Consider the following 27,995-nt stretch of genomic DNA (forward strand, 5'->3'; position numbering starts at 1 on the left):
ACAAAATTTCCCAAAGATTAGCTGGATCAGAAATTTGACAAAACGCTAACATAACAATGAAAAATTCACGTACTTTATAAGAAAATTTACTCAAAGCCGCTTCTTCAAGAGTTAACTCCCAATGGCTGTCATTTTCTAATAATCCCAGAGCTTTACATGCACCTTGGAATGTAGGATGTAGGACACCATGCACAGTTTTTATTGAAGAAAACAATGTTGGTCCTCAAACTTCGTGAAGAAGGAGTTGGAGGTTGTAGCATTCAGTATTATTTGGATGAATAGTATATTTTTAAAAAATACCCTTGCTAATGCAGAATAATTTCTAACTCCTGACCAACCTTCAACGTCATCACCTCGTTTTCTTACGAATTTATTGTTCTGCCATACATAGTATATTGGAAGCTCATGGTACAGGAGAGTTTATGCAAAAGAATCTGTATTACATAAATAGAAGAAAGCCAAAGGAGTTGTTTTTGTAGGATTCATGGCTTTTTCTCTCAAATTATCCGAAGTGAAAAAGACACTTTGCCCGTTCTCAAGATGTACATTGAGATGGAAAACTGTAGGATGTCTTTCATGAATAGGAAATCTCAGAATTCGTCACACTGCCTCTGAGCTACTAATATATCTTCCTCTTTCATATAATTTTACCTCATCAAGTGCTTCATTTTGTAGTGAAAAAGCTGCTTGCCTTTGTTGATATACTTGCATACATATTTAACCGCCTTAACAGATCTGCTGTCTTCCACATTAATGTGAGCTTTTGATAAGTGAGATAAAACAGGATTGAAAGGCATTACCCATCTGTTGTCAAGCTCTACACTGTTGATCTGCACTGTGAATCCTCCATCTTGTGGAGCCAATCTTTGATACAGCAGATAACCATCATGGCCAGTTTGTGTTTGATGAAGAAGTGGTCATGGGTATCTCTTACTGCAACGTCCATCTTTCATGCAAGGTGCATTAGGATTCAAACTACCGCAAGATCCATGAATTATTGTAGACTTGATATTATTGTGTAAAATAGGATATTTGGATCAGGAATTTTGGCACAAATGATATCATCAATCTTGTTACACGGAATGCTTTCCACCAGCCACAGTAATATATGAATGTGAGGCAATCCACATTTCTGACATTCTACTGAGTACATGTAACAATGCACATTACCAAAAATTTCTGTTTTATTGAAAAGATCCATTTGTTTTTTCACCTTCAATTGGAAAACCCTGAAAATGATATCATGACGATTGTAGTGGTTTTGCCCTTTCCAGATTGCTTCCAATATTTCAATCCATTTGGGATTGCACGTAAATGTCATAAAAGGATCAGGATTTCCGTAATGACGTACGTATGTAATTGCATCTTGCACGTGTTCGTGCATGTATCGAGGCCTTCCAGTAAGTGATGAAAGCAAAATGACTCTTTGTCCACAATGATCAGCACTTATATCTTGCCTGCTTACTACATCCCTTAAATTAATATAATTTTCTGATCTTAGCTGTTTTTGATTGTTGTGAATGAAATTTAGCCTCTAAGTTTCTGTTTTTCCATACATATCAACTAAATATTGATTTAACAAAGCACCAAAATGTAAGAGTAAATTATCTTTGCCCTCTCGCACCATTATTCGGAAAGCATAATAGCTCTCTTTTTCTTCAAAATATTATTGTTATGAGGATCATGTTGAGGAATATTTATTGAATATTTATTGAACACCATAACAAAACATCATAGGATATTGAAGTGCATCATAAGATGGATGAATTTCACTGATACATTTGAGTTTATCATTGTGGCTCTGAATAAATATATCTCGTTTTTCAAATTGTTTGCCAACGATTTTAAAGCAACCTCATTAAATGTTGGAGCATTATATCATCCACTGTGAGCATCAGCCACAGCTCTCCGTTCATGTGAATAACTAATCTTGACATCCTGAAGGTACCTTCTCAAGAGCTGTTTTCAAGTTCTTCACATAACAGTTAACATCATGGAGAATTTTTTGCGACTGTTTAACCAAAGTCAACTTCACATCTGGTAACTTAGAACATCATTAGTGCTTCTCTTTCATCTTCACCAACAAAGTAAATCTGCAAAAAAACAGGATCTTGATGAGCATTTGGCAATAGACTGCCTATGGAATGATAAATTTGACCTTGTACTTTGAAAGTTGGCATAAAGCCATCTTGGAAGACTTGTTTAGCACCAAAAGATGTCATTTGAAAACAGCTGTTTTCTAATTCAATCCAAAAATGGCTATGATCTAGATGCACCCATTAATGAACTGTATAATGAATGGTTCAGGTGGAGATTGGAGTGGTGGCAGCTGAACCTCCCAGAATCGCAACACATGCCTGGTGTTTCATCTTTCCACTTGAGAGCATTGCAGAATTGGCATTTATGGATCATTGTACCAATTGTTATCAAGCTGTTATCTTCATAATTAATTTCAGGATCATAATACATCCCAGAACGAAACTTAATTTTCCATGGATGCAATCATCTTTCTTTTCGGACCTCGGGGTGATGTTGCTCATATCGCATTTGAATTGTCCGGTGATTTTCACAATTATTTTGCTGGTGTATAGCTGCTGCTGCTGCTCATTGAACCTCAGGATTATTTTGCTGGTATGTAGCTGCTGCTGCTCTGTGGACCTCAGGATTATTTTTCTGGTATGTCGATGCCGCTGCTCTATGAACCTTGGGATTATTCTTCTGGTACGTGTCTGCTGCTGCTCTATGGACTTTGAGATTTTTCTTTTGGTATTTACTTGCAGCAATGGTATGTGTGGAAGGATTATTCTGTAAAAGTGTGGCTGCTGCTCTTTTTTAATTTTATTTTTCCCGTAGCATTTGTTGTATCAAGTACGGCGTTTTTTAATACTTTTCTAACAACAAATGAAGCACTTGTTTCTTCGCACATAAATTCATATACTTCAAAATGTCCATTAGAAAGATTACCAGTAAATCACAATTTTTTTACAGTATTACCTTCATCACCAAATTTCCAGTATAGCTTTTCATCACGATAAACTTCAAAGCGCAATGAAAATATTTTGCCGTCAATTCACATGTTCCACCGTAAGTTAAATCTTCTGACATGAAAATTCGATTCATTATTACCATGATGATTTTTGGACAAAGTGGAGAACTCTACCCGGTTGTTCACAACATATGAAACAATAGCTTCACAAACTTCTTGATGCCGTTACAATACATTAGATTAACGTATCAACACAGATGCACACAAGATTCTGTCAGTTGGTACAATACTTTTATTTACATATTCACAAATTAATACACATGTAACCTTAATCACTGTATCACAAAACAAAAACACTACACTTGTAAAATATCAGCAAAGCCGCCATCTTTAAACAGTTGACAACTGGCACCGAATACTGCAGAGGTTACACTTGGAAACACAATTGAAAACAGATAACTACTGCTCAATTCAACAAGGAGACTGCCTTAACTCAGCATGTCAGCCACGTGCTACTAAACAATAACTTTCAAACCACAACTTCAGTAACTCAACAGTAACTCATTCCACAACTCACTTGTCGCCGTCAAGATCGCCTCCTTATATATGTGCCTGGCCAGGTGTCTAGAAAGTATGTTACAAAAAACTACCTTCTTGAATATTCCAGAGTGTCCAATACATAGAAATAGTGTACAGAACATTCTCAATCCTTCTAGTGTCTATACCATTTTGGAAGTTACAGTGTGTTTCACAATTATGGATTACAATTTATATATACAGGTGAGAATAAATTATAATATTAATTTACAGGTATTTACATTAACAGAACTGATATCAATGTCTATGTACAACACGTTTCATAACCTCACACATAATACGATCATTCGACTACGTAAATAATAATAACACTAATACTTAATGGATGTAACACTTCACAGCTATACATACAAGAAATAATAATAATAATAATAATAATAATAATAATAATAATAATAATAATAATAATAATAATAATAATAATAATAATAATAATAATAATAATAATAATAATAATAATAATAATTTTCTCCATTATGTTTTTAAAATTTTTAGCATTAATTATGTAAAAAGTTTTTTCACTGAAGATGGCTCAAACGAGTTGAAACGTATGACTATTATTACTCCATCTAATGATGGAGATGTGTATGTATTGAATAGGAGGACATATTCAATTTCCTTTGTAAACTTCTTTATGCTGTAACTGAGTAGAAAATAAAATGTAAGAAACAGATCTATATAGATAACCACCATCACCTACAATAGAAACAATGTTATATGGCAACACTTCACCATTAGTGTTTAGATAAGTTACTCCCATTTTGCTGTACGCATGAAAAAGATGTGTTCCACATTGCACCAGTACTTTGAATCTTCTGATATGAAAAGTTGGTATTCTTCTGAAAAGGAATAGTTATTACCAAGGACTGCCAAGACTCAAAGACTTCTTGCTCAAGAGTTGTATCATATTCATTTCATTATTGGTTGACAATATACAAGTTGCCTCAGTTCTCTCCTTCGTCACTATGAGTGACACATCTTCAAACCTTAGTCAGCTTTGCTAATGACACATGCGCGCGCCGATCATAATGAAGGAAAACCTGGTCTTGCTTTCGTCTAGCCTGTTTTACCAGTTTTATGGATGAAATCATTCCTTTAAACTGTAAGCAGCTGCTTAACTCACTTAAATAAGTATAAAACAGTACTAATTCTCCTTGTTAAACAATATTCCTGTGTTAAAAAAAGCCGCCGAGAGGCAGATTCAAGCCTGCATTCTTGGAGTCCGTTGACTTAATCGTGCTATCAGTGCTGCGTAAAATAGTTCATTAATTCACTAACAAACATTCGTATAAGTAGGCCTATATACTGTTAACTGTTTTTTATTGTCATTAAGGACTTGGTTGATTACTGTCTTGAAATACATGGAAGCGGAGTGAATTGGCGCATACACTTATATGCCAGAAAGTGCCGCGCCCATTTTTGATTGACAAGGGCCAAAGATTCATGCACACAAGGGAAGTATTTCATCTTGAAAATCTTCAAAATAAATATATTTTTGTTGGTTTTTCAAGAAATGCAAAATTTTTCATGTACTATTGACATGATTTGGAAGATTGGATGAATGTATATGTATAATATTTTTCACAAAAACTGAGATGATGATATTATTATTATTATTATTATTATTATTATTATTATTATTATTATTATTATTATTATTATTATTATTATCCAAAGCAGTCTGGAACCCTATTTTACACAGTATACATGAATTCATGTATCTAATCGGTGGAAAATGAAGTGGATGAAGTTAATAAAATATTTGTAACAGCATGGCTTCTTAACAAATGATACAGGGGTTTTGAAAATGCAGTGTTGCAATAATTCAAATGAGAGTTCAAGTCATGCCTTCTTTCAAATGCAGCACATTCAAACAGTTGGTGGTCCACTGTTTGTGAGGATCCACAGACACACACTTAGCCATCAGGACAATTGATTCCAAATCAATAAAAATAATAACCAAATTTGCCATGACCAGTCAAGAATAGAGTAATTTCAAAGCTTGGCACCACATTCACTTCATTATTGGCTGACAATATGCAAGTTGTCTTAGGTCTCTCCTTCGTCAAAATAAGTGACATATCTTCAAACCTTAGACAGCTTTGCTAAAAAAATGTAAAATCACATTTCACCCCTTTAAAATTAGAATTTTAAAAATTTCGTTTAAAATAGTATTTATGTTATAAGAAAAGAAATATTTGAATGAATATATGTACAGTATTTTTCACAAAAATGGAGACATTGAAAAAAATGTAAAATCACATTTCACTCCTTTAAAATTGGAATTTAAAAAAATCTTTTAAAATAGGATTTATGCTATAAGAAAAAGAACATTTGAATGAGTACATGTAAAATATGTTTTGCATAAACAGATATATTGAACAAAAATGTAAAATCACATTTCACCCCGTTTCACCCTTTTAAAATAGGATTTTTAAAAAATCCTTTCTTAGTGCACATCTACACTATGGTAGGAACTTATCCTCAAATTTTCATGCATTGCTATACAGAGTAGTGAAAAACAAGCGAAGGGATCGAGAGACCATAAAAGCAATAGAACGTGATGATGGAACTCTGGCACAAGAAGAGGGAGAAATTAAACAAGAACTCAAGATCTATTTCGAAAAACTGCTGAATGGAGATACAGAAAACAACGGATAGAGAAGAGCCAAGTCGAGGAAACACAACTGAACCACCAATTACATGGCTTGAGGTTGAAAATGCGCTGAAGAGCATGAAGAAAGGAAAGGCAGTGGGCATAGACGAACTAAGTGCAGATATGCTGAAAGCAGTGGGAATTCCAGGAATCCAATGGCTCTACAGACTGCTCAACAATTTATGAGAGGAAAATACTATTCCTGAGGACTGGAAGATGGGCATCATTGTACCTCTGTTCAAGAAAGGAAGCCGACGAAAATGTACTAATTACCGTGGTATCACACTACTGTCTCATGTCCAGAAAATATTGGAAAAAATAATAGAGACCAGAATGAGATATATTGTTGAACCAATTTTGAAAGAAGAGCAGTATGGTTTCAGACCAGAAAGGTCAACTACAGACCTTATATTTGCAATTAGGATGCTAATAGAAAAATACTGGGAGAAGAACAAGCCTTTATTTCTAATATTTTTGGACATTGAGAAAGCATACAATAGTGTACCAAGGGAAAGAATTTAGCAATGCATGAAAGAACTTCAAGTGCGAGACAGCCTCATAGACAAAGTGAAAATGTTGTATAGTGGGAACAGAAACTGTATTCAAGTAGGATGTGGTTTGTTGGACTGGTTTGAAACAAAGAGAGGAGCGCAGCAGGGCAGCTCATTGTCACCACTTCTATTTATTATTGTAATGGATGTAATAATGAAATCTATTAAAAGGAAAGAACATGGAGATATCAAAGCCTTCACATTTGCAGATGATGTTGCGATCTGGAGTGACTCAGAAGAGGAATTGGGAGAGAGAATACAAAGCTGGAATGAGAAGTTTAAGAAATATGGTTTAAACATCAGCAAGACCAAGACGGTGGTGATGAAAGTGTATGGGGAAGGAGCAGAACCAATAGTCATGTTAAATGAAGCTCAACTGGACAGCGTTCCAGTTTTCAAATACTTGGGTAGTGTTATATCAAATGACAACCTAGCAAAACATGAGGTGAACAATCGAATCGATAAGGCAACACAATTTTACCACCAGGTAAGACACCTGCTGTGGGATGAGCAAATACCCATGAAAACAAAAATGACATTGTACAAGTCCTATTATACACCATTTCTTACATACAGTCTCGAAACCACAACACTGACCAATAGAGATAATTCCAAACTTCAGGCAGCTGAAATGAAATTCCTACGCACTATGATCCAGAAAACCAGGAAAGACAAGATTGGGAATGAGAAAATTAGAGAAGAAGTAGGAATAGATTATTCTCTCCTCAATAATATTCAGATATCAAGACTGAAGTGGTTTGGTCATATGAAGAGGATGCCAGTAAACAGAACTACAAGGAAGGAATTTGACAGAAAGGTAGAAGGAAGACGACCCGTGGGAAGGCCACGAAGGAAATGGATAAATTTAGTTAAGAGCGATGTACTGCTGAGACGTCATGATTGGGACAAGTTGGTGGAGGAAGAATGGTACAAGGACAGGATGAGATGGAGGAGGCTCATATACCACACCCGGGAAACTTGAGATGGTTTAGGATGATGATGATGATTATTATCTCCAGTAGTTTTTGCTGTGCATTGATTATCAGTCAGTCAGTCAGTCAGGACATCTTGCTTTTATAGGTATAGATAACACCATCTGCAAAAATGCCATATTTATGATTCCTGTTCTTCACTCATCTCATTTATACAGGGTGAAGCGAAATTCGGGCATCGCAGCGCGACTCCTCACATGCCAGCAATAAAAATATGTCTCTCACAAATTTTTGTCCTGCGAGTATATCCGGCAGTAAAAGGACGTTGAAGAGTGGCAGTCTGGCAACACTGTAACCACATGTAGGGTAACTACCTCTGTCAGCACGTATTAGTCGTGCTGTACAGTTGGTGCAGTGGATAGAGTTTTGGGTTAGCATGCAGGAGGTCGAGGGGTCGATCCTGGGTTGAAGCGCAGTTTTTAATTTGCTAATTTCCATCAGACATTTCATCCTGTAATACAGTAAGACACTGTATCTTAGGTCACATGTATCCTACATTTACAACATTTTGTAATGCTGAACACAACAAATACTTGGGTAGACCAATAAGGAATAGACAGTTGAAACAAATGACCTGTCATAGGGCAGAATAACTACACAATATTTTAAAGGAGAAAAAAAGGTTCTTACAAGGTTACAAGCACATTAGCAATAATACTGTCCATATTAATGACCGCATGACCTTCACAACAAAATACGTTGTGCTCAGAACAACAGATGCTCAAAGAGACCTCCATGCACGTCCAAACATTGTGCAAGAACCCTTTTTTTCTTCTTTAAAATATCCTCCTTTTTACTTATTTTCTTCTTGTTTCAGACTTATTTTAACAGTCTAACTGCAACTCAACTTCAACTATGGTTGTTATTCAAGTGTTCCCCCGATAACTATACTTTAAGAAAATCTTTTATATCTCTAATTTTATCTTCACGATTAGCAAGTATACACGTCTCCAACATAAAGAAGAACCCTTACGCCGATTTTACTTTGTCACTTGGACACTGACTTGTTGAAATTTTAACTCAACATGAATGAACATTTTTATTTTATCATCATAACTATCACATGTGTTTTAATTATCATGCCATTTTGTCAAATCTTTTAGCTGATTTCATCATAACTATCACATGTATTTTAATTGTCTTGCCATTTTGTCAAATCTTTTAGCTGAAGATGTTCCATAATCAGAACGAAACATGTCCTAGAGATTAAGCTGGATTATATTATGTAATTAATAAAACCATTATATAGAAATTGACAAGTATTGGAAGGTGGGAATCTCCGTATAACTTAATCTTAGTTACCATCTATTATTCGCCCTGCGAAGTCTTCCTTCTCTGTACCTGCTCCAATAAGACCGTACACAACCTGAGATCCTTCCCATGCTCTTGCCCAACAACTTTTCCCTGGCACAATATGGTTACAGTGTTGCCAGATTGCCACTCTTCAATGTCCTTTTTCTGCTGGATATACTCGCAGGACGAACTTTTGTGAGAGACTTTTTTTTATTGCTGGCATGTGAGGACTCGCGCTGTGATGCCCGAGTGCGCGAATTTCCCTTCACCCTGTATACAAAATATATTATGAAAATACAGAGGTCCAATAATACTGCCTTGCTGGATCCCTCTCTTAATCATTACATGATCACATAATGCTTCACCTACTTTCATTCTCTTGAGTTCTATTTTCTAGAAATGAAGACTCTGATTCAGTCACTCTTTTCTCTAGTCCAGTAGCCCTCATTTTCATCAGTAGTCTTATAACAGTTTGAGATAGAACATGCCACATGGGTAGATAGTGGTCAACAACAATGACAGTTCAGTGTGCTCTGATGCAGGAGCGAAACTTGAATCGTCAACTACTGAGTCATGAGTAACATAACATTGCCAACTTATGAAACATAACCAATGAATTTGGGCACAAGAAATAAGTACCAAACATACCGCCCACCCTCCGTCAGTGGATTTAAACACACACACATACATAAATCATCTTTATAGGCCATCATGCCTTTCAGCGTTCAGTCTGCAAGCCTCTGTGAATTTACTAAACGTTGCCACAATCCTCTATTTGCAACTAGTTCTGTGGCCACGTTTAGTTCTATACCTCTTATCTTTTAATCGTTAGAAAGTGAGTCTAACCGTCATTGTCTTGGTCTTCCCTCCATAACAGACCCCATTATTCTCCTAGGTAACATATCCTCCTCCAGTCGCTTCACATGACCCCAACACCGAAGCTGGTTTATGCATACCGCTTCATCCATCAAGCTCATTCCTAACTTAGCCTTTTTCTCCTCATTCCGAGTACCCTCCTGCCATTCTTCCCACGTGTTTGTACCAGCAATAATTCTCACTACTTTCATGTCAGTTTCTTCTAACTTATGAATAAGATATCCTGAGTCCACCCAGCTTTCTCTGTAAAGCAAAGTTGGTACGAAAACAGACCGATGTAAAGATAGTTTTGTCCAGGAGCTGACATCCTTCTTACAGAATACTGTCAATCGCAACTGCGAGCTCACTGCTTTGGCTTTACTGCAACTTGATTCAATCTCGCTTACTATACTACCATCCTGGGAAAACACATATTCCAAGTACTGAAATTATCTACCTATTCCAGCTTTGTATCCCCAATCTGACACTCAGTTCTCTTGGATTTCTTACCTACTGATATCACCAAAAATATGGCTTCCAAACTGAGTAGACTATGTTGCACTGGGGCGAAACACTGGTAATTATTGACGATTGTGTTTCCTGAATTTTATTTAGCTATCTCAATCGGAAGTAATATTTCTGGTCATGCTAGCCGGTGGGGGGGCATATATATAGCAAGTGGAATTGCAATTCTCCCCTAGTGCATCGGCTCTGCGTTGTGCTTATCACAGGATAGCTTGCGGTGGTGTAGCTACTGGCATGTCAGCTGGCAAGATGTGGTACCCAGCTGATGACCTCATGCTGCAATGGGGCGAAACACTGATCATTTTTTGACAATTGAGTTTCCTGAAATTTATGTACGTCTTCCATTTTGTAGGGGTTTCTGCTAACTTAGGACAACCATGGAGTCTGACTATAAGTGGATACTATCAATTGTTAAAGTCAGTGTATGAATTACCTTCTTTATCAATCTAGCAAGTTACTGGATACCACAGAGCTCCAGTCTCGGGATTGACACTGCTTTGACCACAGAAACAACTATTTTTCTAGCAGGCTAGATGCAAAGAGATTTCTTCCCTGCTTTTCTCGTGATAAGGTAGAGAAAAATACATTGTGATGCATCAGAAAATCCATGGAGTTGGATGTGGGTGATGCTACCCTTGATTTTCACAAACTGGAGAATTAATATATTGCTACAAGTTGGTGGGGTTGATAAATGAATGTTACAACTGTTAGTATTAGACTTCTAAAATTTATTATCTAACTACTAAATCTACAAATTAACACACACAGGCATACCAGGATCACAACCACCGAGCTCAGTAGCTGCAGTCCCGTAAGTGTGCCCAGTTATCCAGTATTTGGGAGATAGTGGGTTCGAACTCCACTGTCGGCAGCCCTGAAAATGGTTTTCCGTGGTTTCCCACTTTAATACCATGCAAATTCTAGGGCTGTACCTTAATTAAGGCCATGGCCACTTCCTTCCCACTCCTCCTAACCCTTTCCTGTCCCGTTGTCACCATAAGACCTATCTGTGTCATTGCGACATAAAGCAACTTGTAAAAAAAATAAAAAATTCACAACAACTTACACGATGCAGTACAGACCACACAATTACTCTCTTTGCCACTATCACAGTCCTCAGTTCACAGTCCGCACCTGACATTCTCACAGTTCAGGATGATGTATGCTGCAATGACTGACCGTACTGTGCTCTTGTTTGTGGGAAGCCATGGGATTTCATATTAATCTCATACTGGAATGAGTCATGTAATCCTAATGTCCTGATGCCAGTAGAACCTCCGTTTCACTGTCCCATGCCAATACCCAGTATTCTCTTCCTCACGCTACAGCACATGGCATTCTGTATACCATGGCTGGCCGAAGAGACCCATACACGGCGACAGACACGCAGAACAAGTACTCAGTTCCACGGACAGAACACTCTCTACAGGCAGTCTCCTCAATCTCAAGCTACCGACTCACAGTCAGACTGACTGCACTCGACTCACTGACTGAGCTCGACTCACTGACTGAGCTCAACTCACTCCCACCCTCGATTGCCTACCTTATATAAAAGGGCCAGTTGTTACAGAACAGGCCGGAAACATCCAGAAACCTCATGATATAATAGGCTCTGGGTTAATCGTTCTCATTGTTTCCACTTAGGCCCCACGTCACCACAGAGAAAATAGAGACAGGCCATTCTTGCGCCTAGGCTCATCCATGAGTGGTGCAGCAGGAGAGGGAGTGGGGGGGCCCAGTGGTGATGTCACTGCTACAAGCGCTGGCCTCCGCCCAAAGTCGCATATTGAAATGGCGGACGCGGAAGCCTTCTGCATTGCAGTATTGTTGTGGAAGATGATTATAAATATCTTGCCATTCCCTCTGAAGTTCAATTGATAATGGTTCATCCCAAATAAATTGTTTTAACCGGAATTGCTGCATGAATACCTTACAGCGGATTGTTATAGGAGCTTACGAGCCAAGTGAATCATAAATAAATGTAACGACTGACAGGACTGTGCTCTTATTCGTGAGGAAGCCATGGGATTTCATATTAATCTCATACTAGAAAGAGTAATGTGAGGTATGCTATAGTAATCTTAATGTCCTGATGCCATCAGAATCCTTAATCTTGCAGAGAAGCTGAGATTCGTGTTTGTGTTCACTGAATGTTGTGAAGTAACATCTTGCACAATGTAAAACCTCTGCATTCAAGAATGTGGGTAATGGCAGTCTGTAGTTCTTGAGCTTCTTGAAGGTTGTCAGTACTGGCGACAAAGTCATCAACATACATGCCATGTATTATCACCTTAGAAGCTAGAATGTGAGTAGATTCTGCATCACTGGCTAATTGAGTGAGGCATCTGCTGTCCAGGAAATATGCTGTGGCAGTACCATATGTACCTGTGGTTAACTGATAGTGATGTAAGGGCTCATTGGTTGAGGCACACCAAAGAATATCTTGTAAATCATAATCTTGAGAGTTCACACAAATTTGTCTATACATTTTTCAGATGTCGACAGTAATGGCATAAGCGTACGTTCTGAATCTGAGGACTATTGAGAAAAGATTATCTTGAATGTTGGGTCCAACAATGTCATTCAATGAAATACTGGTTTTCGCTGATGCATTGAATGCTACCCTGGTTTTTATGGTTGTGTGGTTTTTTTAAATACTGCATGGTGAGGCAAGTAGAAAGCTGGCTCTGTAGAAAGGTTATTGGAAGATGTGTCATCTTGACCAACTGAAGGGACATGTGGCCTAACTCTTCACATTCCTCCATGAACCAAGAGTAGTCAGCATTCATCATGGGGTTCCGTAGTAGTCTTGACTCAACTTGTAGAAACCTATGTTCAACATTTGTGAGCAAGACTCCAAGTGGAGAATGATTTGGGCATTTTGGTAGTTTTATGATAAAGCATCCAATGTTGTCCTAGTAATAGTTTCAACAAAGTGTTGTTCACAGACTTCTTCCTCCTTAGTGTGAGGGTTAACTGCTACTTCTTTCTTTGTAGTTGTGAATCCAGAGGAAGTTTGTTATGCAGAAATAATGTTATGGACTTTCTGGGTTCAGAATAACCAGGGATACAACCAAACAAAACCCAACCCAAACGTGTTTCTTGTAGAACTTGAGAGTGATTGCCTGTCTTCAACTGACCATTCATCATGAGGTACGGGTACAGATCTGATCCTATCAACATGTTGATTTTACTAGGAATGTGAAACTGTTCATTTGCTAACCGAATATCTTTGGGAAGTTTCTAGTTGGTGATATCAGTGGCAGAAGAAGGCATATGTCTTGTGAGACTAGGTAAAATAAAAAAGTTACTCCTACTTGAGTAGTTATTGACGATGTAGGTCCAACCCTTGTCCTGTTTCTCTATGCGGTCTGGTACAAAGTGAGATGAATGTTCATAGCAAGTTTTTATGATCGGATCCCCTTCCTGCATCAACCTCATCAGAGGAGTTCATGAAGTGAAATGTTACAGACTTTGCTGTATTACATTATGGAACGGTGAGTCACACAGTTGTCACATCATGTTTGTGTTGTAAAGGGTCTCTATCAATAAACTTCAATAAAACTGTACATGTGGGAAGTGATCTGAACTGTGCTGCCTGATGTTATGTACCCTAATGGGACCTACCTAGTGGAACACAGCCTCGCGATTGACTGCCAAATTTACCCATCCTTCCAAGGTGTCATGGGGCAGCAGTGATAAATAATATACCACATTTCCTGGTGTCAAATGTAACTTTATCAATCACCAAACACAGATGAGATGATATCGATGTACGACCCGAGCCAACAACAACAGGCCTTGAATCATCATTCTCTTACTTTCTAAATGAGCACCTACATAGCTTAAGCAAGGAATCAATCAATCAATCAATCAATCAATCAATCAATCAATCACTACTGATCTGCATTTAGGGCAGTCGCCCAGGTGGCAGATTCCCTATCTGTTGTTTTCCTAGCCTTTTCTTAAATGATTGCAAAGAAATTCAAAATTTATTGAACATCTCCCTTGGTAAGTTATTTCAATCCCTAACTCCCCTTCTTATATACAAATATTTGCCCAAATTTGTCCTCTTGAATTCCAACTTTACCTTCATATTGTGATCTTTCCTACTTTTAAAGACACCACTCAAACTTATTCGTCTACTGATGTCCTCCCACGCCATCTCTCCACTGACAGCTCGGAACATACCACTTAGTTACAAGTAACTATTCCCATTTTGGTTCCGTATTGAAGATATACATACCACTTAGTCGAGCAGCTCATCTCCTTTCTCCCAGTTCTTCCCAGCCCAAACTTTGCAACATTTTTGTAATGCTACTCTTTTGTCAGAAATCGCCCAGAACAAATCGAGCTGCTTTTCTTTGGATTTTTTCCAGTTCCTGAATCAAGTAATCCTGGTGAGGGTCCCATACACTGGAACCATACTCTAGTTGGGGTCTCACCAGAGACAAATATGGGGGTGGTACGTTCAATGAATGTCAAAATAAAAAGGAAAATATGCTCTTATCTAATATGAAAGTAGGATTTGGTTCAAATATCTACTGGATACTGCTTTGCTATACTAGAAATGACAGGAATTATGTAAAGGGGTTACAAATGACAATTTTTTCACTGAAGTGTGATGAATATAACTACAAAATACAACAAAATATCGAAACAAATACATAACTAACAAACATATCTGAAGTGCGCTTGGTGATATAAAATCAACACAGACTTCATCCTGCCAATAATGATTCACAAGAGTCCATATTCATCTTCTCTTTCATGTCAATTATTGCAAACCAAGAGTTAAGTATTTTATGAAGTCTGGCAATCACATCCTTGTGATCTTTCCGTTAAATAATCTTTCAGCAGATCACCTTTGTTATTAGTTTCCCAAGAAGATTTCCTCCTAACCATTACATTTCTACCTTGACATGTAAACAACCAACTTTACCCTAAATTATATAATCAACACATGAACAAAATATTTACATATACAACACTGAGCAAATTCTCCTAATGAACCTTTCCCCTGCCGGCAAGAAAACACAACAATGTGAACATAGACTCTGTTTGAGCTCCAAGAAATATAATCCTTCACACAACCTTATTTACGCAATATATACATGTGGGGCGATTCCGTGAAGAAAGACACAGACATACACTTCTTCTACCCCAAGTGAAAACCAGCATGAGGATCTCGCATGCCGGTACAACCTGGCCATTGTCCGGATTCAAATCTATATCCTCTGGCTGAGATACATACATCTAAAATCCCTAAACTCTCTATCTCCTCGTAATTCTGAATGGGGAGGGAGGGTGGTGAACATGTCTTAACTACCACTGATAATTAGCATATTATTAATTTAACACAGATATTCTCAAATGGAACTATAGGAAACAGTGTAGGTTTGCATGGTCCAAGGCTTTAAACCCAATAACATGGCAAGGGCTCTCCACAGGAGGGGAAAGGTTTCTCTTCCATTGTGCGTGCTGGTCATACAGCCAGCCCCCATCTCTATTCACTGGCAGCACTGAGCCGAGCCCATCTTTAACTGCGGCTGCTAATTCTCTTCCTATGACATACTTTTATCACCTGATTCACTTCTTTCTTCTTCTTTATACATATCATCATCATAGAATTCCCAAGGAATATTATTCCTTATTCTTTCACTTTTCATCCGCTATCACCTTGGAGTATTTTAACATTCTAATTCCATATCTTCCATATCTAATCATATATCATTTTGGGTGTTCCACCTTGTCACTGCATCTCATATCGTTTATCATAATTCCTAGGGCATCTCATTATATTTCTCTCCACCTGCTGTCAAATTTCATTACTCTCTCAAATTCCTGGCAACCACTACAAATTCACACTGGTCTACAAGAGAAAAAATAAAAAATAAAACACTTCAAACAAGATTTTATGAATAGAACATCAAAAATCAAGGGAAATTTTACATACTGTTCCTAACACTCTATCTCCCTAAATGTCATATGCTGGTATCTCTCTCTCTCTTGGCCAGAATTCTTTGTTCTTGATATTTCATGCTTTAACCATTATGTGTCAGCTGATCATGCAATGTTTGTCTGAAACTCATAAAACATTAGGCTATGCTATTCCCCACAATAAACTTCATAGGACATCGACAAACAGACTCTTCGACATAGTAATTCTAATCCTCCACTTATTATTATTATTTTCCATTCCCTCCAGGAATGCTTTTATGCTCATCTAATCATGTCCTCAATACACACAATACTCACTAATATATTACAAAATCAAGAATGGAAAGGAAAGCATCCCCCGAAATACTAGAAAAGGAAATGTGGTTTTGTCCAGAAATTTTAACTTTTATTATTTATGTTACCATTATGAAAATCAAACTTAATATCATAACATGCATTATTTACAACAGTTATGCATTTATAATCCTACATGTTTACCAGTGTTTACATGCCAAATAATATCATGGTCACCTACTGATCTTTGGTGATCCCTTCTCTTTCCATGGACTACCCATGGTGGAATTACTCATTCATCTCAGTGGCACTGCAGTGAGGATTATCACCCATCTCTTCCCATCTATGGCAATCCATGAATGGGCTCAAATCGTCCAGCTACTAGAATCTTGAAATAATTCACCAGGAATGTTAAGGCAACACTCCGGAGATAAAAATATGTTTTTACCTAATGCATGGATTTTCATGAAACTTTGTGTGGGAATGTCACCTACGTAAAAGTAGAGATATCATGAACGTTTCTTTCATATACAATTAATAGTTTTTCCAAAATATTGTTTTTGAAATTTTTAATTCCATTTTTCATAAAATTTAATTAACATATTAATGTAAATTCTTAATTAGGTAGATAATACTTCTTTTAAAAGCACTACATATTGATTTTTCTGTACATAATTTATATAAGGAGATATATCATACTAAAGTTCGTGTAATTTTTATGTTCTAAAATTTTGGACTTAAAAATTCCTACTACTTGAAAAATTCTTCAGTAAAAAATTCCATATGCAGGTTTCTTAATATAGCTGTGATACATATAACATAAAAATTTTGTTACATTTGGCAGAATATTATGGGAGAAAACGGGATTTAAATGTAAAATTACAATTGGCAAACAAAGCATTATTACAGTGATAAATTGTTTGAATTAAGTGGAATAACTTTGTGACAAGAAAAAAGAAACTCAGTCCTTTCCATTTCAGTCATAAAAATTATTTCACCAAAATTACCAAAATATCGATTTTTATCTCCGGAGTGTCGCCTTAACTTCTTCACTCACATTGGATAATGTGGTACAGATAGGATTAGGCAACTGAAATTTTACCATATTAAGATAGGTAAATTATAGCAATGGCCGGCACATACTGTATTAATCTATTGAGTAGGGCGACTCGTAGGACTTGTGATACCTTACTCAGAATAGCAGAATGTTCCAGTTGATGCTATTCTAATTTACATTAGCACTGTCAAAGCCAACTCCCACTCATTACCTAATCAGCTTCCCCCAGTGGGTGGGGGTGGTAGCATAACACCCACGGTATCCCCTGCCTGTCGTACAAGGTGACTAAAAGGGGCTCCAGGGTATCTTAACTTGAGAGTGTTGGCTACCAACCATGAGACCCTGAACTGAGTCTGGCCTTGCTTCCACTTACTTGTGTCTGACCTCCCTTGGTCAATTCTTGTTCTTTTCTGACCTGACAGTATTGGGTTTCCGAGGTCTAGGGAGTCTTTCATTTTCACGCCCTTCGTGGCCTTTGTCTTCCTTTGGCTGATACCTTCATTTTTTGAAGTGTCGGATACCTTCCATTTTCTCTCTCTGATTAGTGTTATATAGAGGATGGTTGCCTAGTTGTACTTCCTCTTAAAACAATAATCACCACCACCACCTAATCAACTTCACAGCGGTCTTGCTTAATCAGGCACAGAGAATTTACACAGGCCCAGTAAGCTGTTACCATGAGGAATAAAAGAACAAGTGTGAGGACTCCTCGAGTTCAAGGGTGCCCCGCCAGGCAAGAGTGGGCAAGCTGCACAATACCGATCAGCTGGTCTTAGGAATGATACCGGGGGAAACGTATTACTCCGTAACTGGTAAGTATATACAGTACACTGTATTTTTTAAAAAGTCAATGAGAAATTACAGTTAAAATACCACAGCAGGGTACAACAGAAAAAATCATACATGGAAATAAGAACTATGGCCTTCATCACATGTTGCGGAAAGCACAGGTTACCGGAGTGTACATATACAGGTTAATAGCTCATAACTCCCAGCATATTAAAACAAACATCCATGAACTATTTAAGGCTGACCTTTTAATTTCCCATTCGTTGCTGCACTCCCGTCTTCAATCTTTTTTCTTCTTTTCCTGATGGTGTTTAGGTTCTTTATCCTGTTGGGAGTTTCACAGGACTTAATCTCACTTGAAAGATATTTCGGGAAATTGGAGAAACTGTGAGGCACTGCTCCTGGACGTAATTTCCATCTCACATGAGATATATCCACTTTTTCACTATTCACTATAAAATTATCTGATTTTACTATCAAATGATCAGACAAATTCTGCTATTACATGCTAACTCAGTATCCTTCTGTGGAATAGCTCTGGCCAATTTTTCAAATTGATTTCTATCCTTTGGTGGTGAAAAAATTAGCATATCAACAACTACTGTATGATAGCCTGACTTACAGCCAGGCACAAAATAGTATGGTATGCTGAACTGTTAAATTAATCAAGCCACATAAGATACATGCTTGAAGAACACAACACACAATGAACTGAGTTTGGGGACTGAAAGCAAAGAAAATTCAACTTTTTCACTGAAATATCTCGCACAGTAGCATCTCCCACGCTTTTCTATACCCAGCTTGCCGGAACTACTGGAGCATGCATTGGATATAATCGTTTGGATCGCTTACAGTGGTGGGATCACAAATTACCATGCTATAATGGCTGAGTCCTCACACTTGGTCTTATATTCGTCATGCTATTACTTAAGTCACTCTTGATTTATAGTTGACTACTCACAACTGTACCAGCACTTACTTACAACCCTCATGACCACGGATAGCATAGGTTCCTTCTTTGATAACTCTCACCAGACTGACCATCGGCAAGCAACCAGCCCTTATTTATTACCGAGTGGTTTTCACTTGGGGTCTGAGAGTACGAAACCACTGTTTGAAAAATCGGCTCTGTTGGCAGCTTGTATTCAAATTATCTAAAAGGTGCATCTAATAGGTCTCAATCTCCCCTTTCACCTGAGCTAAATGTGCTCACAAATCGATCGGTAGTTTTCTCACGAATACTCTCTCGCCATTGGCCTTAGTACTAGTGTTACTTGGGGGATGGAGCTAAACGCTGCAGAACTGTCCATCCCACACGGACACTTTCCTTAAAACATCTGGTTTGCATCCATTTCTCTTGACACCTCATGACCTCAATTCACCTCGTGAATAAAGTATTACACCTTTTAAGCTCGGAATATAGAGTAAACCCTGCCAATTTATTAGTGTCTTTTATGTAAATTTTTGTACGGCTGGATTCGAATATCATAATTTTTGCGCGACAAAACTCTATGTTTGCACACATGGAAACATGAGAAAAGAAGAGAAAATTGCCATCTGTTGGCTTGAAACACTGTAAAATAGCCACTCCCATGGGCGTGTTAGACTACTTTGAGCGCTGTGTCTTGTTCAGTCCCTCTCATCTGACTGCAAGGGCCTTTTGGTGGTGGGCTGGTTCCACCTCCACCTCTTCTTTGTTCGCCGAGCTTTCTCCTTGTGTCTAGGCTCTGATCAAATGTCAGTCGAGTCCCCGGGATGTTCCTCTCAGACATGTATGACACAAATAATTCGACCTCTGACACAGTTTTGATGAAATGTAAAGATGCAAATAATACAAATGAGTTGTACAGGACACTGTATGGTTTCAGTACATAACATCAGTCAGCACAGTTCAGATCACTTTTCACACATACGGTTTTATTGAATTTTATTCATAGAGACCGTTTACAACACAAATGTGGTGTGACAACTGCATGACTCACAGTCCTCTAATGTAATACAGCAAAGTCTGTAACATTTCCATGGCATGACTTGAAATTTGTATGATATAATGCACACGATTTATCTCCTTCCTTTGCAAAGTAATATACTTCTAAACACACACAGTTCATTTCATGCAACCTGGAGTGACCAGTGAATAAGAATAAGCCAGGACCAATGTTTGATTTCTGGAGGACCAGTAGTACTACCATGAGTTGTGAATAAGATTACACAACACACTCACTACAAAACAACTATTGATATAGATTAACCTTATTCAGAAGGCACATATAGTACAGTATAAACACTATACAAGGCAGTTACGAGACAAGTACAACGTCCAAAATGGATGAGTTTCAATTATACACAAGGCATGCATAATGGTTTGAGGTAGAACATGTCACGCGGGCAGACAGGGGTAGACAGTTGTAACAGTTTAGTGCACTCTAACACAGGAGAGAAACGTGAGCCGCCAACTTCTGAATAATACCAATATAAATGGTCCGTTATTGGACATTATAAATTTTCCAGCTAACTCATTCCTGGCTGTCAGCGTTTTGCCCCCGTGTGCTAGGCTGGGCTCATCAGTTGGTACCTAGCACACCTACCAAGACACTCGAATGTTTTCTTTTCTGGAACTTGTTTCTGTCTTAAAGTACCTACATTTTTTACTAAAACTCACATGACTGCTAATTATGCTTAGCATCGTATTATCCTTAGCTGACTTCTTTCACTCTTGTAGATGTCCTGCCACAAGGACTCTCTGCTGCACTAAAAAATTCCTTTTTAAAATTGCCCCACTCCTCTTCTACATTTCCCACTTCAGGAACTGGGATTTGTTGCTTCAGTCTTTCCTGAAAATCTTCCTGTACATTTTTGTCTTTCATTTTCCATACTTTTATTTTACTTTCTCTTAACTCTTTTAGTTTTTTCATTTTTTCCAACCATAATTTTGCCACCACAACTCTATGGTCCCCAACATATGCTTCTCCTGGTAAAGCTGTCACATCCATCAACTTCCTGCTATTTGTCCTTTCCACCAAAGAGAAGTCAATTACTGATTTTGTTCTTCTGTCACCCCACCCATATCTTGTAATTTTCCTGCTGTTTTTCTTTCAAAACCATGTATTCCCCACTATCACTCCATTCCTTTCACAGAAGTCCACTAGTTCCTCTTCTTCATGATTCTTTTTCCCATATCCATATGGTTCAACGACTTCTTCCTTTCCTTGTCTCTCGTTTCCGACCTGTGCATTCAGATCTCCCATAATAACCACTCCCACACTTGAAATTTCTCTTTTTACTCTTTCTCCAAGAATCCTTATGAATCCCTGTTTCCTGTCTGTGGTGCATACACTTGTATGACGTTCATCACTTCATTCTTCATCTTTAGTCTAATCTTCATCATTCTGTCACTCACACATTCTACCACTTCAACATACTCCTCCGATTGCTTCGAAATGATTAGTCCCACTCCGTTTATTGCCTCTCGGCCACCACTCCAGTATAATGTGTATCCTTTCCTCAATTTCTTCCTTCTGTTACCTTTCCATTTCACTTCACTCAGCCCCATCATTTCCACCTTCTCCTTCTCCATGAAGGTATTAGTAACAACCTTCCTTTCTATCACATTTGTTTTTAACTACAGCAAAAAACAGCTTCATGATCACTTCTTCAATGAATTCAATTTCCTTCAATTTCTCTAAGCTTCCACAACTTTTCCTAACACTATGTTTTTCCAGCCTGCACCTCCTCCTTGAACTCTGTATTTTTCTGTAATAATATAGTGATCTTTGCCATCCATTACCACCTTTAAAGATACATACTTATTTTCATATTTCTCATGAATTGCCTTAAACCTTTTCCATAGGCTGTTAATATTTTTATCATAGTTATTTTTAAGAAACTCCCTCATACCTCACTTATAGTACCTAACATTTCAGTTTCTCTGGTTTTATCAGCACCATGTCTAGAATATTCTTCTCTCTTGTTGTTGTTGTCACTTTCAGGTGTCCTTCTGAGAAAACTTTTTTTATTTTTATTTTTTTACCATTTGTTGGTAATGATTTGTCATTTGTATTACCTCCCTAGTTAACATTTGGTAAATTAAGGTCACCTGCTACGATCATATTCCCTTCTGTGTCATTTCCTTCACAGCTGATTATCTGATCAAATAATTCTGCATCAATGTAACCCTTTCCAGGTCTGAACACCCCAGAAACATCAAGTTGCCTATTCTTTAGAGATGAGCCTTACACTTAGAATTTCATGTTTCTCAGCCTTAACCTCTTCATAGTTTACAAATTTTGTTTTTGCATAGCATGTAGTCCCCTTTTTTAAAAAAGAATATAGGAATGATTGTGACAATTTGATCCTGTCCACTTTGTCCTTTAAAGAAGCAATCACCACCACCAGAAAACACATTGGCTTGTTTATCTAAATTAAGTACATTGAAGTTTTTGAAATTGATTGCTTATTTTATAACCACCATTATTCCTGTGATTTTTATATTATATAGCTAATATAGTACATACTTAAATTTTAGTAGTGGCAGTGATACAGCTTCAGTGGGACTGGATGAATCTCACCAGATGCTATATGCAAGTCATAGTGAAGGTAATTGGCCACCGAATATATCTGAGGGAAGTGAGAAAGGACATAAGCAGAGTGTCAGTTTTGGTGTTGAAGGTGAGATATAATAAAGGTTTGGTTTTCTTATTATTAATGTTATTTGTACTTTATAAAGCTGTTGTTCAATCACCAAGCTTGAAAGAATAAGAAGCCATTCTTCAGTTTCTGTGCCCTAGTTTTGATATCTATTTTATGTGTCTTTTTATCTTTTGGCCAAAAAGTCACGGTTATATGTACAACATTTTGCGTTATAATTCCCCTCTCTCATTAGATGTCAGTTCTGAGCTTGCCTGATGTCATCAAGTATTTTTATGAACAGTCACCACTGATCTACATTTCAGGCTGTCACCTAGGTGACATATTTCCTATCAGTTGTTTATCTAGTCTTTACTTAAATGATTTCAGAGATGTTGAAAATTTATCAAACATCTCCATTGGTAAATAGTTCCAATCCCTAATTCCTCTTCCTATAAATGAATATTTGTCCCACTTTGTCCTCTTGACTTCCAACTTCATCTTCATATTATGATCTTTCGTACTTTTAAAACTCCATTTAAGCTTGTTTCTTTTCTAATGTCATTCCACACAATCTCACTACTGACAGCTTGGAACGTTCTGCTTAGTCAACCAGTTTGTCTCCTTTCTCCTGAGTATTCCCAGCCCAAAGTATGCAACTCTTAACACTGTTCTTTTGCCGGAAATCATCAATAACAAATTGTGCAGCTTTCTTTTGGATATTTTCCTGTTCTCAAATCAAGTAATCCTGTTGAGAGTCCTATACACTGGAACCATTCTGTAATTAGGGTCTTATCAGAGACTTATACACCCTCTTCTTCATATCCATACTATAACCCCAAAATACCCTGATAACCATGTGAAGAGATCTGTAACCTTTATTAATGAATCTCGGCAATATTATTATCACAAAGAATATCTTTCCTTATAATCACACCTGATATACCATACATGATATGGTACTAGTACATCAGCCTCGAGAAAGGTTGGGGCATCCCCTGCTGTTGAAGTAAAGTTCTCAGGGTACTGAGGGAACTGTGAGAAATGGGCAGCCAGTAACCAACATTAAGATAGGAATAGTAAATCTTATGGAGGTGGAGGAAGTAGTAGACTTCATGGAGGAGAAGGTGGAAATGATGGGGCTGAGTGAAGTGAAATGGAAAGGTAACAGAAGGAAGAAATTGAGGAAAGGATACACATTATACTGGAGTGCTGGCCGAGAGGCAATAAACGGAGTGGGACTAATCATTTCGAAGCAATTGGAGGAGTATGTTGAAGTGGTAGAATGTGTGAGTGACAGAATAATGAAGATTAGACTAAAGATGAAGAATGAAGTGATGAACGTCATACAAGTGTATGCACCACAGACAGGAAACAGGGATTCATAAGGATTCTTGGAGAAAGAGTAAAAAGAGAAATTTCAAGTGTGGGAGGGGTTATTATGGGAGATCTGAATGCACAGGTCGGAAACGAGAGACAAGGAAAGGAAGAAGTCATTGAACCATATGGATATGGGAAAGAGAATCATGAAGAAGAGGAACTAGTGGACTTCTGTGAAAGGAATGGAGTGATAGTGGGGAATACATGGTTTTGAAAGAAAAACAGTAGGAAAATTACAAGATATGGGTGGGGTGACAGAAGAACAAAATCAGTAATTGACTTCTCTTTGGTGGAAAGGACAAATCGCAGGGAGTTGATGGATGTGACAGCTTTACCAGGAGAAGTATATGTTGGAGACCATAGAGTTGTCGTGGCAAAATTATGGTTGGAAAAAATGGAAAAACTAAAAGAGTTAAGAGAAAGTAAAATAAAAGTATGGAAAATGAAAGACAAAAATGTACAGGAAGATTTTCAGGAAAGACTGAAGCAACAAATCCCAGTTACTGAAGTGGGAAATGTAGAAGAGGAGTGGGGCAATTTTAAAAAGGAATTTGTTAGTGCAGCAGAGAGTCCTTGTGGCAGGACATCTACAAGAGTGAAAGAAAAGGAGACACCGTGGTGGAATGAGGAAGTGAGGAAAGTGGTGAAAGAAAAGAAGACAGCCTAGCAAGGATGGAACCAACATCAAACAGAAGAAAGCAAAAAGAAGTATCTCAACAGCAAACAGAGATGTAAGAAGGTGGTAGGAGAAGAAAATAAGAAGATTTGGGAAGAATCTACACAAAAAGATGGAAGTGGATGTAAGTGTCAGTAAAAGGTATGCTGTATGGACTTATAAGAAATAAGAGGACAGAAAGAGTTACCACAAAGCCAGTGAAAAAGGAAGATGGGGAACTGTTAACACACCCAGAAGAGATAAAGAGAAGATAGGAGTATTTGGATAAGCTATTGAATGTGATGAACTGTACAGGGGAGATAGAAGCAGTACAGTGTGAGGACTCAACAACAGAGAATGATATAACAATGCTGGAGGTGGAGTTAGCGGTACAAAAGATGAAGATGGGAAAAGCAACATGGATGGATGAAATCAGTGTGGAAATGCTAAAGGCTGCTGGACCTGTTGGTATGCAATGGTTGTACCAACTACTAAAGTGTATGTGAAAACACAAATGTGTACCAGAAGACTGGAAAAAAGGATAATAATACCAGTGTTTAAGAAAGGGGACAATACAGTTTGTGGTAACTGTAGAGGAATCACACTTATATCACAGGTAGTTAAAATACTGGAAAGAATATTAGAAAGAAGAATGAGAAGAAAGATTGAAGGAGAGTTACAAGAGGAACAATATGGCTTCAGGAGTGGAAGATGTAGAGTGGACCCATTCTTTAACATGAGACAGCTGATGGAAAAGAACTGGGAATATGGAAAAGATCTGGTCATGACTTTCATAGATATAGAAAAGGCATATGATAGTGTACCCAGAGAGAAGGTTTGGGAGACCATGGTTAAATAGAGACTTGGAAGAGAAATGTTAGAAATGATGCAAGCAATTTATAACAACTGTGCTAGCATAGTACCCCAGTGGAAAGAGAAAATGGTTTAGGTATAAGTCTAGACTAAGACAGGGAAATGTGCTGTCACCTCTTTTGTTTATTATGGTCATGGACAAAATTGTAAAGAAAACAAAGGAAGCCTATGGAAGTAAAGAGATGAGCTGAACAAAGTGATCCATTCAAATCCTGATTTTGAATTCATCAAGCTTATAAAACACATATTGTGGTGAAAATGCAAAAGACATACAATTTGACTTCACTTTGTCCCAAATGTCTTCGTTTAAGTATGCACTTGTCACTTCTTGTGAGGTAGAGATCATTTTCTGTGCTTAAGAATGTGCTGACGGATAAACAGATGAGCTTAATTCAAGGCAATTTGGAGAAATTAGTAATTGTACAATGTCGGTAGGATATGAAAGAGTAGCCATGTTGAACTGAAATTTTCACAGTACACATTTTCCAGCTTATTGTGCATGTTTTGCCATATGTTAGTGCATGAATGCATGCATATTTTGATAGTGCATGGAATCTGGTATAAGAATAAGAAGATATAATAATGATATGGTAATAATTGGAGGAGATCTAAACTTGCCTGAAGTTGAATGGAATGGAGCTGTAAGTGAAGCCCACGAACAGAAACTGGCAAATAAGTTAATTTGGGAGGGAGGATTTGCACAAGTAGTACAAAAACCAACTCGTCTCAATAACTTGCTAGATGTATTCTTGGTTAAACCATGGGAAATTGTTGATATCACTGAGGTAATTGAAGGAATAGGTGACCATAAGGCTGTAATAAAGGATGTAGGACTCGTACCAAAAATGCTTAATAAGAGGGTCACACAAGACAAGAAATTATACAGAAAAATTAAAGTTGATGAATTTGGGACTTACCTTAAATCACAATTCAGTTGTTGGATAAGTGAAGGGAGTAATGTGGATACACTTTGGGCTAAATTTAAAGGAATCATTTGGGAAGGAGAGAAGAGATTTGTACCTGTTAAGAAGGATAAAATGACTTCAGACCCTGTTTATTATACAAGGGAAATAAGAAAATTAAAAAGAAAATGTAGAATAGTAAACAGGAAAATCAAAGAGGGTAGGGAGAATAGAGAAACTAGAAAACAGCTAATGAGGAAACTGAATAGAGTGAAAAAGGAAGCAAAAGAGAAATATATGAATGGCATACTTCAAGAGGGTAATGACCACAAAGGGAAATGGAAAAAGCTGTATTCATATATTAGGAATCAAAAAGGAAAAGGAATCCAAATTCTTACAATGGCGGGAGAAGGGGGTGAACACTAACAGATGCTGAGAAAGCAAATCTATTTAGTAGGAAATTCAGAGATTCAGTAGAAGATTGTCAGGAGTTGGAAATCGTAACAGAAGATAGAGAGGGAGAGAGACAGAGGGAAACAAGAAGCTTCTCATTCACAAATGAAGGTATTTTCCGAGAAATCCAACTGCTTCAGCAAGGAAAAGCAGCAGGAAGTGATCAAATTACTGGGGAGGTATTAAAGACAATGGAGTGGTACATAGTGCCTTATTTAAAATTTCTCCTCGACTATGTCATAAATAATAGTGTAATACCAAAAGAATGGAAGGAATCTATAATAATACCAATTTATAAAGGAAAGGGTGATAAAAGAAAACCAGAGAACTACAGACCAATCTGCCTGACCAGTATAGTTTGTAAAATACTGGAGAGTTTAATAGCAAAGTACATCAGAGGGATATGTGATGATAAAAATTGGTTCATGAGGAGCCAGTATGGGTTTAGAAAGAAATTTTCTTGTGAGGCACAACTGGTGGGAATTCAACAGCACATATCAGATCAGTTAGATTCAGGAGGCCAGTTAGATTGGATAGCCATAGATCTTTCCAAAGCTTTGATAGAGTGGAA

The 27,995-nt window shown here is 37.5% G+C and overlaps 1 protein-coding gene across 1 annotated transcript in view; it reads left to right on the forward strand.

Moving 5' to 3' along the window:
• LOC136857307 (dynein regulatory complex protein 1) overlaps window positions 1–27,995 on the forward strand; it is a 256,632-nt gene that overhangs the window by 159,691 nt on the left and 68,946 nt on the right. The window contains exon 14 of the mRNA XM_067135886.2: window positions 23,043–23,203. Within this exon, the coding sequence (XP_066991987.2) occupies window positions 23,043–23,203 (161 nt within the window). The remainder of the gene's footprint in view (window positions 1–23,042; window positions 23,204–27,995) is intronic.

This window comes from Anabrus simplex, chromosome 1, assembly GCF_040414725.1.
Source record: "Anabrus simplex isolate iqAnaSimp1 chromosome 1, ASM4041472v1, whole genome shotgun sequence".
NCBI classification, from domain to species: Eukaryota; Metazoa; Arthropoda; class Insecta; order Orthoptera; family Tettigoniidae; genus Anabrus; species Anabrus simplex.